At 45.4% G+C, this 12,913-nt stretch overlaps 6 protein-coding genes across 7 annotated transcripts in view; 1 reads left to right on the top strand and 5 right to left on the bottom strand.

The window, feature by feature from the left end:
• The window catches only part of LOC120454501 (proteoglycan Cow), a 44,812-nt gene that overhangs the window by 10,097 nt on the left and 21,802 nt on the right, over positions 1 to 12,913 (top strand). The window lies entirely within an intron of this gene.
• Positions 3,242 to 4,618, bottom strand: LOC120454507 (aminoacylase-1). Its single transcript, XM_039639859.1, has 4 exons — positions 4,528 to 4,618; positions 3,981 to 4,472; positions 3,506 to 3,923; positions 3,242 to 3,446 (listed from the first exon to the last, which is right to left on the bottom strand). The coding sequence occupies exons 1-4, from the start codon at positions 4,616 to 4,618 to the stop codon at positions 3,242 to 3,244; spliced, it is 1,206 nt and encodes a 401-aa protein (XP_039495793.1).
• On the bottom strand, positions 5,079 to 6,570 carry LOC120454504 (aminoacylase-1A). Its single transcript, XM_039639857.1, has 4 exons — positions 6,439 to 6,570; positions 5,883 to 6,374; positions 5,397 to 5,814; positions 5,079 to 5,339 (listed from the first exon to the last, which is right to left on the bottom strand). Exons 1-4 carry the CDS (start codon positions 6,527 to 6,529, stop codon positions 5,135 to 5,137), a joined length of 1,206 nt encoding a protein of 401 aa, XP_039495791.1. The 5' UTR covers positions 6,530 to 6,570; the 3' UTR covers positions 5,079 to 5,134.
• LOC120454505 (aminoacylase-1) lies at positions 7,146 to 8,668 on the bottom strand. The gene is made up of 4 exons (XM_039639858.1): positions 8,510 to 8,668; positions 7,962 to 8,450; positions 7,484 to 7,901; positions 7,146 to 7,424 (listed from the first exon to the last, which is right to left on the bottom strand). Exons 1-4 carry the CDS (start codon positions 8,598 to 8,600, stop codon positions 7,220 to 7,222), a joined length of 1,203 nt encoding a protein of 400 aa, XP_039495792.1. The 5' UTR covers positions 8,601 to 8,668; the 3' UTR covers positions 7,146 to 7,219.
• On the bottom strand, positions 8,908 to 10,753 carry LOC120454502 (aminoacylase-1). Its single transcript, XM_039639855.1, has 4 exons — positions 10,549 to 10,753; positions 10,004 to 10,495; positions 9,529 to 9,943; positions 8,908 to 9,475 (listed from the first exon to the last, which is right to left on the bottom strand). The coding sequence occupies exons 1-4, from the start codon at positions 10,736 to 10,738 to the stop codon at positions 9,271 to 9,273; spliced, it is 1,302 nt and encodes a 433-aa protein (XP_039495789.1). The 5' UTR covers positions 10,739 to 10,753; the 3' UTR covers positions 8,908 to 9,270.
• Positions 10,896 to 12,588, bottom strand: LOC120454503 (aminoacylase-1). Its single transcript, XM_039639856.2, has 5 exons — positions 12,557 to 12,588; positions 12,340 to 12,438; positions 11,756 to 12,247; positions 11,278 to 11,695; positions 10,896 to 11,214 (listed from the first exon to the last, which is right to left on the bottom strand). The coding sequence occupies exons 2-5, from the start codon at positions 12,428 to 12,430 to the stop codon at positions 11,010 to 11,012; spliced, it is 1,206 nt and encodes a 401-aa protein (XP_039495790.1). The 5' UTR covers positions 12,431 to 12,438; positions 12,557 to 12,588; the 3' UTR covers positions 10,896 to 11,009.

The raw sequence follows: 12,913 nt of genomic DNA, 5'->3' as shown, positions 1-12,913 counted from the left end.
TTTCTTCACTTAAAAATTAATTTTCATGTGGCAGCGGATGAACCTGCCGCCTGGTCACCTGTGTGGCCCACTGTGCAGCTGTGGCAACATTAGAAAACAAGGCGGCGGCAATTGCCTTTGTGTCGCACTAGAACACTTTGCTGTCCCCAGCTAAATATATGTTGTACATATAATACTTGCGCTGAGAATATGGCCACACAGCTGAGGTCGAAAAAATAGGCACACGAATTTCATTGAAATGAAACCGAAATTTAAAGCTGACATAAACGTGATAAAGATGAGATATTTTATATAAACATATGAGATATATCATTTAAATGTATTTTCTAGTTCGTAGCATATTAGATTAGAATTATAAAACATTATTATTATTATTGTAGCCTCTGCTGTGCTACAGATACCAGCCTAAGCTCGTTTAGTCTGGGATTTTAATTGCACGGCCATAATGTTGAGATCCTGCCATTTCGGGACATCGAGCCGCAGCAGTCACAAGTAAATTGAATTTAATTAGGAACGAGTTTTTCATTGTGATTGTTGGGTTTTATTCGTCATAAACTTCGGATGGCAATAAAAAATCGAGGCTGCTGTCGAAATAAATGCAAATGTGAAGCCCTTACTGGGAAAAAAGAAATAAGGAGCAAGAAATCTTTAAAGGCTTCGAAACTTCTGCGTTCCCCTAATTAGTGTGAGTGGGCCATTAAGAATTTCGCTCAGGTTCGGCTTAAGGTTTGGCATCGAGTGTGGGCCAAAGAAATTAAAATTGAAATGTAAAAGTTGCCAAACTTTCCGCTTTCCCCCCGCCCTGCCGCACAATCATCATGGAAGTTGGCGGAAATTTAAAATGCAAAGTAGAACGCGGCGAAAAAGAGAGTAAGCCCAGAGCCCAGAATTCCAAGCCCAGCACCCAGAACCCAGAACCCAAAAAACCAGAACCAGGAACCCAGAACTTGCTTTCAAGTGGGTCCGTGGCAGGTGGGCTGCGAAAACTTGCTGCATTAAGTGCACTCTGCAAGGACCAGACAGCAGGCGATGGAGGACCAAAATAGAAAGTACAAAAGTTGAAAGGACCAAGTACGAGGAACGCAGAACGAAGAACGAAGGTTGGAGGACGAAGGTGAGGTGGACTGTGCTGCCAACTGCCACCGGCTCATTAAAAGTAAAAACAAGAGAGAACGCTATAGTCGAGTTCCCCGACTATCTGATACCCGTTACTCAGCTAGTGTAAGTGCGAAGGACAGTTTTTGGCGGTTTGTGGGCGTTAGAGTGGGCGTGGCCAAAAGTTTTTTGGCAAATAGATAGAAATTTACAAGACTAATACAAAAATAAAAAAATATCAAAACATTTTTCAAAAGTGTGGGCGTGGCAGCTTTGGGCGGTTTGTGGGCGTTAGAGTGGGCGTGGCCAAAAGTTTTTTAGCAAATAGATAGAAATTTACAAGACTAATACAAATATGAAAAAATATCGAAACATTTTTCAAAAGTGTGGGCGTGGCAGCTTTGGGCGGTTTGTGGGCGTTAGAGTGGGCGTGGCAAAAAGTTTTTTTGCAAATCGATAGAAATTTACAAGACCAATACAAAAATGAAAAAATATTAAAACATTTTCCAAAAATGTGGGCGTGGCAGTTTTGGGCGGTTTGTGGGCGTTAGAGTGGGCGTGGCAACCTGAATCGACAAACTTGCGCTGCGTCTATGTCCCTGGAGTCTGTATACTTAATCTCAACTTTCTAACTTTTGTAGTTCCTGAGATCTCGACGTTCATACGGACAGACGGACAGACGGACAGACGGACAGACGGACAGACAGACGGACGGACAGACGGACATGGCCAGATCGACTCGGCTACTGATCCTGATCAAAAATATATATACTTTATATGGTCGGAAACGCTTCCTTCTGCCTGTTACATACTTTTCAACGAATCTAGTATACCCTTTTACTCTACGAGTAACGGGTATAATGATATGCATTAAGTTGCCAGCGGTAACGCGAGCGTTAAAGGGCTGGACATCGTCGACTGCACTCATTATGGCAAACTGGCGCCACTAATGGTCAGTGTTAATTGCGTGGAAAGCATTTGGAATGCACACCATTCCCCCCACCAAACTCCCCCCCCGAAAACTGGCATTCGCCTGATAAATTGTCATAATTCCGGGCGCTGCTCATACGAAGGACACGGATGGAGAGATGGTGGGATCTCTCCCTGGACTGCCATCAATACATATTTCATTGCCCTGACACATGCATTAACATGTCTAATCGGCACGCACGGGTCACAGTTGCAGCCAGGACACAAATGGCCAAAATGGAGGGGTGCAACAAGGACGAAAGGGTCCTTTGGAGAGCATGTTGCCATTATTCATTCTGCGGCCCCAGCATAATTTATTGCCCTTGGCACCACTCACATGTCAGACATTCCGAAGTGCTGCCCAACTGACAATTTGCAGAGACTGACATGCAGCAGTTTAACTTAACCCCTGACCCCCCTCGCTCCGCACCCAAATGTCGGGGGCCTTAAAATTTATTTTGTTTGACTAACTGACAAAACTCACTACCACCTGTCTCGTCCGCTTGGCAGTTGTGTCTCGCAAACTCGCTCTACGATGCTGTCACATCGATGACAGCCCTTAGTTCAGCGCGCAAACTGCCAAATGTTGGAGTGGGCAACGGGGCGTATGCGCGATGCGCCGCCACTGGTTGGAGCCGAAATGAGTTCGTTTTAGGAGACCGCCTGAACTCACTCGTTGTGGTCGAGCGCTAGTATCAGTACATGGTTGATGGAAGAGAATGCGGGGGCAGGGATCCAAAGTAGTCACATGACAGGATAAACACAGGCTTGAACTTTTAGTCCTTTGTGAAGTAGAGAACAAGTCTGGTTTGCCATTCAGGATTAAATTCCTATCTATGCACTAAGTAGACATTACCTCACCCAAATGCTCCGTTTAGGTGGATTTTATTGGGACCAAACACACCTTCGTCTAGACAAAGCGCCAAGTTCATTTCCCTGATGCAATTCCCCTAAGGTAGAGTAAAAATTTTATGGAGTTTTAGATGGTTTTGTACTTGGTTTTAAAGTTTTATGTGGTACCTCGTAATTGCTTATCAAGACAAGTGTTTGGTTCAACAAGGTGTATTGCTATGACTGATTTATCTTTATGTATACTCATCATTAACTAAATGGCATGACTATTAAATGTTAAAATACGAACATTAAACTTTCGGTATATCCACACAGTTTTACTTGGCTAGACTTCAGCGAGACTGGGAATAATCTTTTTGTACACCTGAATGCCATTCAAATAGTCATCAGCCCTCAAAAACTCATCATGATCATGGATTAGCACAGTAGTATTTACGATGGGTGAGAAACCAATTGCCGGGGTTCCCTGCTGGCGAATAAAACGACAATCGGTGACTGCAAAACACACTATCGGCTTAACTTTCAGTCCACTGAAAAGGATACAAGTATTAGAGATTCTCTATTTGACACACGTTTGACACACACTCACAGTTCATCCAGTGCGGCTTTCAGAGCCAACCAATAGGGATTTGAATCATCCAGTTTGGTGGGTGCCACATAGGCCTCTTTCAGAGGGAACTCAATATCAATACCTCCACCTGCCTCCTCGCACCAGCTCCGAATTTTCCGCTCGAAGGCAACCAAATCCAGGGTTATGGATAGACGCATGTCAAAAATGGCCTCTAAAAGCGGTGGAACCACATTGCTCTGCACTCCGCCACTCAATTGGGTGAGATTCACCGTGGTCACATCACCGATGCTGAGGCTTTTGTCGTTTTTCAGTAGCTGGATTTGAGATTCACGGAACTCCGTCAGCTTGTTTAACACATAGTTCAACTTAACTCCGGCAGTATCGGGCAACAATAGAGAACCATGACCGGCAGTTCCACCAACTTTCAATTTGAGTACTGAAGGGAATGGGAAGTTTCAATCAACTGATGTGAACGCTGTATCACTCTACTCACTCCATCGTATACGCTCGGCGTAGAACAAGTGATGAACATCGGAAGCACTAGTGCCACCCTCGTCCAAGCTGAATCCCACATTCATTTGCTTGTAAAAGTCAGTTTCAACGAACGCTGCCATACCATGGATGCCTCCAATCTCCTCGTCGGGCACAAAGGTCACATAAAGCGTCCTTTTCGGCTGAAAGCCATCAGCCTTCAAGAGGCGAATAGCTCCTAGATACTGAGTGCCCACCGATTTCATGTCCTGCGCACCTCGTGCAAAGATCCTGCCCTCCTCATCAATGTCAGCGGAGAAGGGTTCATGGGTCCACTTCTCGGGGAATACAGGCACCACATCCATGTGCGAGTTTAGAATGATTGATGGCAGCTTTGGCTGGCTTCCTTCCCATTTGATGATCACCACAGGTTTGGATTTAACTGCTGGATAAACTACCTCCACCGGGAGATTGAGAGAATCAGCCTGACGACGAATAAACTCCACACAAGCGGCTAAAAATGAAAAGCGCTAATGCTTTCAATAGAAATAATACAATAAGGACCTTACTGTAATCAATATTCGGGTGCACAGATGGAATTCGCAAGTACTCCCGGAATATTTGAATTTCCTCGTTCTTTTCCCATTTTTCAGCACTCATCTTGAATTTGAAACGTTGGAGTGATAAAGCGGGAATAAGCTGCTAAAGACATCCGCTGGCTTTATATGCTGTTGGATTTTACCACAAAAGTCATTATGCATATATGATAACAACATCATTATCAAAGAGCGACACATCTCTTCGAATTCTGATGACAGTGTTCGTCACTGTGGATGGTAGTCAACGTAGTGACAACATGTACATTACTCGTAACTGATAATCTGCCACAGTACGCCGATCAGAATGATTTATATCTTGATCAAGACAACAGGGAAGCGAAAGCCGAAGAATCAACATTAAAATAACAGTTGAGATTGTTCTTCAGCTCCCAGGTGTTCAGTTCCACCTCGACTTTTGTAATTGCCCTTCAGATTACCAAACTTTTCGTACAGGATGAATTCACCCCAGAACTTATTTCTTCTGATAAGATTACTCTCGAAAATGAAGATACGAAGCACACTTTAGTAATCAGCCCATCTTTATTATAACAACGATCCATACAGTTCATACATTTTTTTAGACTTCAGCCAGATTGCGAATAATCTTCCTGTACACATCAATGCCATTAAGATAGATATCAGCCTGCAGAAACTCGTCGTGGTCATGGATCCGTACGGTGGTGTTTATAATGGGTGAGAATCCAATGGCCGGGATGCCCTTCTCCCGAATGAAACGACTGTCGGTGGCGCCGGGACAAACGATGGGATGAACCTTCAATCCACTAAAATACCGAGGGATTTCGATTAACTATTATAGTGACTATTAAACTGGCACTTACAGTTCATCGATGGCGGCTTTGACAGCTAGCCAGTAGGGATTCGAATTGTCCAGCTTGGTAGGTCCCACATAAGGTTCCTTCTGGAAGAAATCAATTTCAATGCCGCCACCAGCTTCCTCACACCAGTCGCGTATCTGTTTCTCAAAGGCAACCACATCCACAGTAATGGCAACGCGTATGTCGAAGACCGCCTCAAAAAGCGGCGGAACCACATTGCTCTGGACTCCGCCACTTAATTGGGTGAGATTCACGGTGGTCACATCGCCCTTGCTAAGGCTGGAATCTCTGGCAAGGTTCTCCACCTGCGAGGTGCGGAATTCAGTCAGTTTGTTGACCACATAGTTCAGCTTGACTCCTGCAGTGTTGGGCAGCAAAAGTGAACCATGGCCAGAAGTTCCACTGACTTTCAGCTTGAGTCCTGCATAAAGCGAAATGGTAATGTTCTCAATCCATCATCATCATCATCATCATCGTAGAGTAACTTACCCCAACGCAAACGTTCGGCGTAGAACAAATGATGCACGTCACTTTCACTAGTGGCGCCTTCGTCTAGGCTGAAACCCACATTCATTTTCTTGTAGTAATCCGTCTTGACAAACTCCGCCATGCCCAGCTGGCCACCGATCTCTTCATCGGGAACAAAGGTCACATACAATGTCCTTTTCGGTTGGAAACCACTAGCTTTCAGCAGGCGAATCGCTCCTAGATACTGAGTGCCCACCGATTTCATGTCCTGCGTACCTCGCGCAAAGATCCTGCCCTCCTCATCGATATCGGCAGCGAAGGGATCGTGAGTCCACTTCTCCCGAAACACGGGCACCACATCCGTATGGGAGTTGAGAACAATGGACGAGAGTTCCGGCTGACTTCCTTGCCATTTAATGATCACAACGGGTTTCGTTTGAACAGCAGGATAAACCACCTCAACAGGAAGATTTAAGGAGCTGGCCTGCCGCTTCAGGAACTCCACACAGGCAGCTAAGCAAATAAAATTAAAAACAGATTTATTTAATAACCAAAAACACATAATAGTAATCCTCACTGTAGTCAACATCAGGATGCACCGTTGGTATACGCAAGTATTCCCGGAAAATCCTAATTTCCTCATTGTTTTCCCACTTTTCCGAGCTCATTTCCACACTCTTCTGCCATCAGCAACTGAGCTGCAACAAAGATCGTCCGTGCTTTTATAATCGCGCTCTTTGCTTTAATGTTTATGGACTAGAAATTTAAATGCTTATCAAAAATGTGAGGTTGCGATAGTAACGCCCTTATCTGTAAACCAACCATACACGTCTATTATCCGAATAGTAACCTTTTTCTTTCGAGCTTTACTAAATAGAAATTAGTTTATTGTGTTTATCTATGTAACCTAAATTAAAAATATAAATTATTTCATAATGTATTATCATTGTAACCTCAACCTTTGAAACCTCAAGTTCTGGGTAAACTATCATGTTCTAAATAAATCAAACGCGATTCGCAAAAACAGTAATTTGCAAATTTGTGACAAATTCAATTCATATGACACAGCTTTGATTGATGACCTTCGCGTTTCACTAATCAAGTGATTATTTTGGCTTTAATGGGCTTCGGCGCCTTTCAGCCTGCTATCTATAATGATATAGCAAAATATAGATACATGCATTATCAACTTGCTGTCGCAAGGATAGCAACTTGTAGTTTTCAGATACAGGTTTATTAAAGTATTCGCTTAAATCAGAGGAGATAAGATAAAAAGGCAGAATGTTTTCTACTAACTTATAACAAAATCATCAATCTTTATTTTGATAAGGTTTTCATGTATTATTTCGATTTAGTTTTTAGACATTGGCTAGGTTGCTCAGAATTTTCTTGTATATTTGAATGCCCTTCAAGTAAGTTTCGGCTCCCAAGAACTCATCGTGATCGTGGATGCGCATCGTGGTGTTTTTGATCGGGGAGAATCCCAAGGCTGGAATGCCCTGAGCTCGAATGTTCCGGCTGTCGGTGGCCCCAGGACAGACAATGGGGTAGATCTTAAGGCCACTATAAACAAAATAATCGGATTAGAAGTGGGTATTGTGGAGCATTCGATTCAGACTTACAGCTCATCGGTGGCGGCCTTGAAGGCCAGCCAGAATGGGTTGGAGTCGTCGATCTTAGTGGGTGCCACGTAGGGTTCCTTCTCGTCGAAGGAGATCTCGATGCCGCCACCAGCCTCCTCGCACCAGTCGTGGATCTGTTTCTCAAAGGCCACCACATCCAGGGTGATGGACAGGCGCATGTCGAAGACAGCCTCGAAGTGAGGAGGCACTACGTTGCTCTGGACTCCGCCGCTCAGCTGGGTGAGATTGATGGTTGTCACATCACCGATGTTAATGGTTTGATCCGTGGCCAGCCGCTGAACCTGTGATTCGCGGAACTCCGTCAGCTTGTTGAGCACATAGTTCAGTTTCACGCCGGCAGTGCTGGGCAGCAACATCGAACCGTGTCCCGAGGTTCCACTGAAGTTCAGCTTAAGACCTACCAGAGAGGAGTGATAGCTTAGGTGCAAGCCTTTATTAAGACTGAAGGACTACTCACCCCATCGCATGCGTTCGGCATAGAAGACATAGAAGAGATCTATTTCACTGGTGCCGCCCTCGTCCAGACTGAAGCCCACATTCATGTTGCTGTAGTATTCCGTTTTCACGAACTCCTGCATGCCCAGTTCGCCGCCGATCTCCTCATCGGGCACAAAGGTCACGAAGAAGTTGCGCTTGGGCTGGACACCACTGGCCTTGAGCAGGCGAATGGCACCCAGATATCCTGTGCCCACCGACTTCATGTCCTGCGTACCTCGCGCAAAGATCCTGCCCTCCTCATCGATATCGGCAGCGAAGGGATCGTGGGTCCACTTGTCGCGGAACACCGGCACCACATCCATGTGCGAGTTCAGAATGACGGAGGGCAGTTCCGGTTCGGTGCCCAACCACTTGATGATCACCACGGGCTTCTTCTCCACTGGATAGATGACATCCACTGGAAGATCCAGGCTGTGTGCCTGCCTCTTCAGGAACTCCACGCATTCGGCTAGAAGTTAAGATATACGTGAGTGTGGTGCTGCCAGGAATTCCTTGGGGAATCCTTACTGTAATCCACATTGGGTTGCACCGTAGCTATGCGCAAATATTCGCGGAATATTTTGATTTCCTCGTTGTCTTCCCACTTTTCGGCGCTCATTTTGCGGATATGTTTTCGCTGCCAGTTACCAAACTCGACTGTGCAAAAGCTTTCAAAAAATGAACTTATACAGACATTTTTGGGTTCTGTTATTTTGGTTTTATGGCCTTGGCTTCGAATTATTATCAAATAATGAGTTTGTTATCAAACGCGGTTGTTATAAAAATGATAACAGCGAATATTCTTGTACAAACCTCTTCCAAAACAAATGTCTGATAGCAAACGGTAGCCTAATTCGATAAAGTTCACATAACACCAATAAAATTTTGCCACTGATGTTTATGGTCTGTGGACTACGGTAGTTTATTATAATATTTATTTGGTGTGAAAAATTGAATATATGTAATTATTCGTAGTAACTATGTACGAGTATGTATAAAATACAACCTGTCTTTCTGGGCTTACTTTTTTAGAACGATATCAATGACAGTGACGATTTATTGGATATTATACGAGGGCAAAGTCCGTAACAAATACATCTTTTCTGAAATTCGTGCTATCAGTGATTGGTTTTCATTTAGTTAGAAGCAGATATGATTTGAAGTAGTCACACCATTTAAACATTTAATTTCGGCCTTACACTCATCGACCCAAAACATTACTCATAAGAGATACGACCAAATGTATCATATTGATTTCCATTTATGAGTGGAACATTCGCTTGAACGTTCTATGAATCAGCAATGGAGGGGATCAGCTTCCTGTACACCTGAATTCCGTGCAGATAGGTGTCCGCCCGCAAATATTCATCGTGATTGTGCAGCAGCACCGGGGTGTTGTTGATGGGCGAGAATCCCAGAGCGGGAATCCCCACTTGCCGGACGTAGAAGCTATCGGTGGCGCCGGGAAAAACTCGTGTATGGGTGCGCAAGCCACTGCAATTTCAACAAATTTAGGAAGCGAAACTCCACAATCTCTGTGTACCTACAGTTCATCCAGTCCCCGTTTGAAGCCCAGCCAGTAGGGATTGGAGGCGTCTATCTTGGTCACCACCGAGGGGCACTTCAGCGTGAAATCCAGTGCCACTCCACCGCCGACTTCGTTACACCACTCGTGAATCTGCTTCTCCAGCACATCGGCATCCTGGTTGATGGCTATGCGTATATCGAAAGTGGCTTCTAGTACGGGGGGCACCACATTGCTTTGGACGCCACCGTGAAGTTGGGTCAGGTTCAAAGTGGTCACATCACCAATATGCAGGGCAGAGTCGGCAGTCAGTAGCTTGACCTGGGTTTCTCGGAACTTCATCAGCTTATCCATCACATAGTGAAACTTTTCGCCAGCCGTACTTTTGTGCAGCAGCGATCCATGACCTGAAGTGCCACTGAATTTAAATCGAAGGTCTAGGGAGATGGTAAAGGGAATCAGAAATTATTACTCCTCCGTGCAAATGGGGCACTTACGCCAAGATGTACGCTCGGCATAAAATACGGGATAAGAGTCATCCTCACTGGCGATGCCCTCGTCCAGGCTGAAACCCACATTCATGGCCTTGAAGTAGTCGCCTTGCACAAACTCAGCCATGCCCATCTCTCCGCCAGTTTCCTCGTCGGGCACAAAGGTCAAATATACAGTCCTTTTTGGCTGATAGCCACTGGCTTTGAGTGCGCGGACTGCAGCCATGTACTGACATCCCACGGACTTCATGTCCTGGGCACCGCGTGCATAAATCCGGCCTTGGGCGTCTATGTGGGCACCGAACGGCTCATGGGTCCACTTTTCGGGAAACACGGGCACCACGTCCATGTGCGAGTTCAATATAATGGATTTCAGCTCGGGTTGCTGGCCCAGCCACTTCATAATCACCACTGGCTTGGAAGGCACAACGGGATACACCACATCCACGGGGAGATTAAGGTTGCTAGCCTGACGTTTTAGGAACTCCACGCATGCAGCTGCAAGGGAAAAGGCGATAAAAAAAGGCAAGGAGTGGAAAACAAATCTTTACTATAGTCCACATCTGGATGCACCGTGGGAATGCGTAAGTACTCCTGGAAAATTTGTATTTCCTCGTCGTTCTTCCATTGTTCCGGGCAAGTGCACATTTTGAGTTGAATGCCCCGCGGTTGTGAAGAGACTGACTTGTAATGCAGCGTGTTGTTTGGTTGAAGTCTGAGTGTGGATTGACTTAATAGCATTATCAGTTGTTGACTTTGGGCCACTTGATTAGAAGCACGGATTTTAATGTTTGTGGTAAGAGCTTTATTTTATCTAGCAAAGCCAAGATAGTAAACCGCACACATTTTCATGTTAATGAAATGCCCTTTTTTGCTCACTACTAATGGAAATGGCTTATTTATTCATACATTGTTTATTAAAGTGGGTTGTTATAAGCCTGCTTATGTAAAGCTATTTCAACAAACATCGACAAAGAAGTTAAGTATGTATTTCATAATTGAATTAAGTTCGCTAAGCATCAGCTACGGCAGGAATGAGCTTCTTGTAGACCTCAATGCCGTGCAAATAGGTATCGGCTTTCAGGAATTCATCGTGGTCGTGCAGCAGGATGGGTGTGTTGTTGATGGGCGAGAATCCTAGAGCTGGAATGCCTGCGTAGCGAATATAACGACTGTCCGTGGCGCCGGGGAAAACTCGAACCCGTGTCTTGAGGCCACTGAAGGAAACAACAAAGAAGGATATTAGAGCCATGCCTTTTGTAAGAGCTTCTCATACTTACAGGTCATCGAGAGTCTTCTTGAAGGCCAGCCAGTAGGCATTCGACGAGTCAATCTTTGTTGGCTCCACAAAGGGGTTTTTCATCTCGAACTCCAGCTCGATGCCGCCGCCAGCCTCCTCGCACCAGTCGCGAATCTGCTTCTCAAAGGCAGGTATGTCCACGGTGACGGCAATGCGGATATCAAACACAGCTTCCAGCAGTGGGGGTACCACGTTGCTCTGGACGCCGCCCCGCAGTTGGGTGAGATTCACAGTGGTCACATCGCCAATTTCGAGGGATGAGTCGTCAGCCAGTTTTTGCACTTGCGACTTGCGGAACTCCATCAATTTGCCTACCACATAGTCCAGCTTCTCGCCAGCAGTGTTCTGGAGTAACAGCGATCCGTGACCAGCAGTTCCACTGAACTTGAAACGCAGATCTGTTGGAAAACAAAGCGATTAAATTACTTGTGTAATGGGGCTTTCGGAAGCATACTCACGCCAAAGAGTCCGTTCGGCGTAGTACAGAGCGTAGGTTTCATCGGCACTGGAGATTCCCTCGTCGAAACTGAATCCTACGTTGAGTTTCTTGAAGTAGTCGCTCTTCACTAGCTCCCGCATGCCCAGGTGGCCGCCGACCTCCTCGTCCGGAACGTAAGTGAGATAGATGGTCCTCTTGGGTTGATAGCCACTGGCCTTAAGCGCTCGCACTGCGCCCAGATATTGGGTGCCCACGCACTTCATGTCCTGCGATCCCCGGGCGAAGATGCGACCCTCTGCATCCAGATCGGCACTGAAGGGACCGTGTGTCCACTTCTCCTCAAACACGGGCACCACATCCGTGTGCGAATTGAGAATGATGGAGGGCAGCTCCGGCTGGGATCCCAGCCATTTCAGCACCACCACGGGATTCTGCTCGTTCACCGGATAGATAACCTCCACGGGCAGGTCCAAGCTGGCAGCCTGGCGTTTCAAGAATTCCGTGCAGGCGGCTATAAATAGCAGACACATTTTATGACACGATCATAAAGATCAGGGCGCTCTTATCGCAGCCTCATAAAGATATATGTCCATTGGAACTCACTGTAATCCACATTTGGATGCACCGTTGGTATGCGAAGGTATTCGCGGAAGATCTTAATCTCCTCGTTGTTCTCCCACTTGGCGGTACTCATGCTGCACTCTATAAATGTAAATAATAAGCCGGCTGATAACAAATCAATTAAGTTGTTTCTCCAAACAAAGAGCTGTAATCAGCTGATCGGCAGTTCACCACTGCGGAGAGCAAGCGCACACCACACCTTTCTCAACACTGGCTCGTCGACGACTGGTGCGATCGTGGTGAGAAGCGCGCGTTTAAATATCTGCGATAAGCGAGCGAAAGAGAGGGCATGCTAATAAATCCGAGCTTCCCAGACCTAAATTCTTATCTTTCGGTTTTGCCTATAAACTGTTTTATCTTGTTTACTTTTTAGATGGTTAATCTACACTTCGGTAAATATGACTTGCAGTTAACTATTGCTTTTAAAGAGAAATTCATTCTAGGAAACGAATTTTAAATGAATTTTTTATGAAGCACTCAAACATTCAATTGATTACAAAAGAGCGTTTCTAATTAGAACATTCTAACTTGTGCTATATTATTTCGAAATTAAACT

This window comes from Drosophila santomea, chromosome 3R (genome assembly GCF_016746245.2).
Source record: "Drosophila santomea strain STO CAGO 1482 chromosome 3R, Prin_Dsan_1.1, whole genome shotgun sequence".
NCBI lineage: Eukaryota > Metazoa > Arthropoda > Insecta > Diptera > Drosophilidae > Drosophila > Drosophila santomea.
Note: the sequence above shows the minus strand (reverse complement) of the source record. Positions and strands in the feature narration are given on the sequence as shown.

Bases quoted from the DNA above. Each gene is read 5' to 3' on its own strand.
- LOC120454507 (XM_039639859.1), bottom strand. From the start codon at position 4,618: ATGAGTGCTGAAAAATGGGAAAAGAACGAGGAAATTCAAATATTCCGG. The intron at 4,473-4,527 runs GTAAGGTCCTTA...TTTCATTTTTAG, and splicing joins GCACCCGAATATTGATTACA to CCGCTTGTGTGGAGTTTATT. The intron at 3,447-3,505 runs GTGAGTGTGTGT...TATCCTTTTCAG, and splicing joins AAAGCCGCACTGGATGAACT to TGGACTGAAAGTTAAGCCGA.
- LOC120454504 (XM_039639857.1), bottom strand. From the start codon at position 6,529: ATGAGCTCGGAAAAGTGGGAAAACAATGAGGAAATTAGGATTTTCCGG. The intron at 6,375-6,438 runs GTGAGGATTACT...TTATTTGCTTAG, and splicing joins GCATCCTGATGTTGACTACA to CTGCCTGTGTGGAGTTCCTG. The intron at 5,340-5,396 runs GTAAGTGCCAGT...TCGGTATTTTAG, and splicing joins AAAGCCGCCATCGATGAACT to TGGATTGAAGGTTCATCCCA.
- LOC120454505 (XM_039639858.1), bottom strand. From the start codon at position 8,600: ATGAGCGCCGAAAAGTGGGAAGACAACGAGGAAATCAAAATATTCCGC. The intron at 7,902-7,961 runs GTGAGTAGTCCT...CCTCTCTGGTAG, and splicing joins TGCCGAACGCATGCGATGGG to GTCTTAAGCTGAACTTCAGT. The intron at 7,425-7,483 runs GTAAGTCTGAAT...TTTTGTTTATAG, and splicing joins AAGGCCGCCACCGATGAGCT to TGGCCTTAAGATCTACCCCA.
- LOC120454502 (XM_039639855.1), bottom strand. From the start codon at position 10,738: ATGCTATTAAGTCAATCCACACTCAGACTTCAACCAAACAACACGCTG. The intron at 9,944-10,003 runs GTAAGTGCCCCA...CCATCTCCCTAG, and splicing joins TGCCGAGCGTACATCTTGGC to ACCTTCGATTTAAATTCAGT. The intron at 9,476-9,528 runs GTAGGTACACAG...TTGAAATTGCAG, and splicing joins AAACGGGGACTGGATGAACT to TGGCTTGCGCACCCATACAC.
- LOC120454503 (XM_039639856.2), bottom strand. From the start codon at position 12,430: ATGAGTACCGCCAAGTGGGAGAACAACGAGGAGATTAAGATCTTCCGC. The intron at 11,696-11,755 runs GTGAGTATGCTT...GTTTTCCAACAG, and splicing joins CGCCGAACGGACTCTTTGGC to ATCTGCGTTTCAAGTTCAGT. The intron at 11,215-11,277 runs GTAAGTATGAGA...TGTTTCCTTCAG, and splicing joins AAGAAGACTCTCGATGACCT to TGGCCTCAAGACACGGGTTC.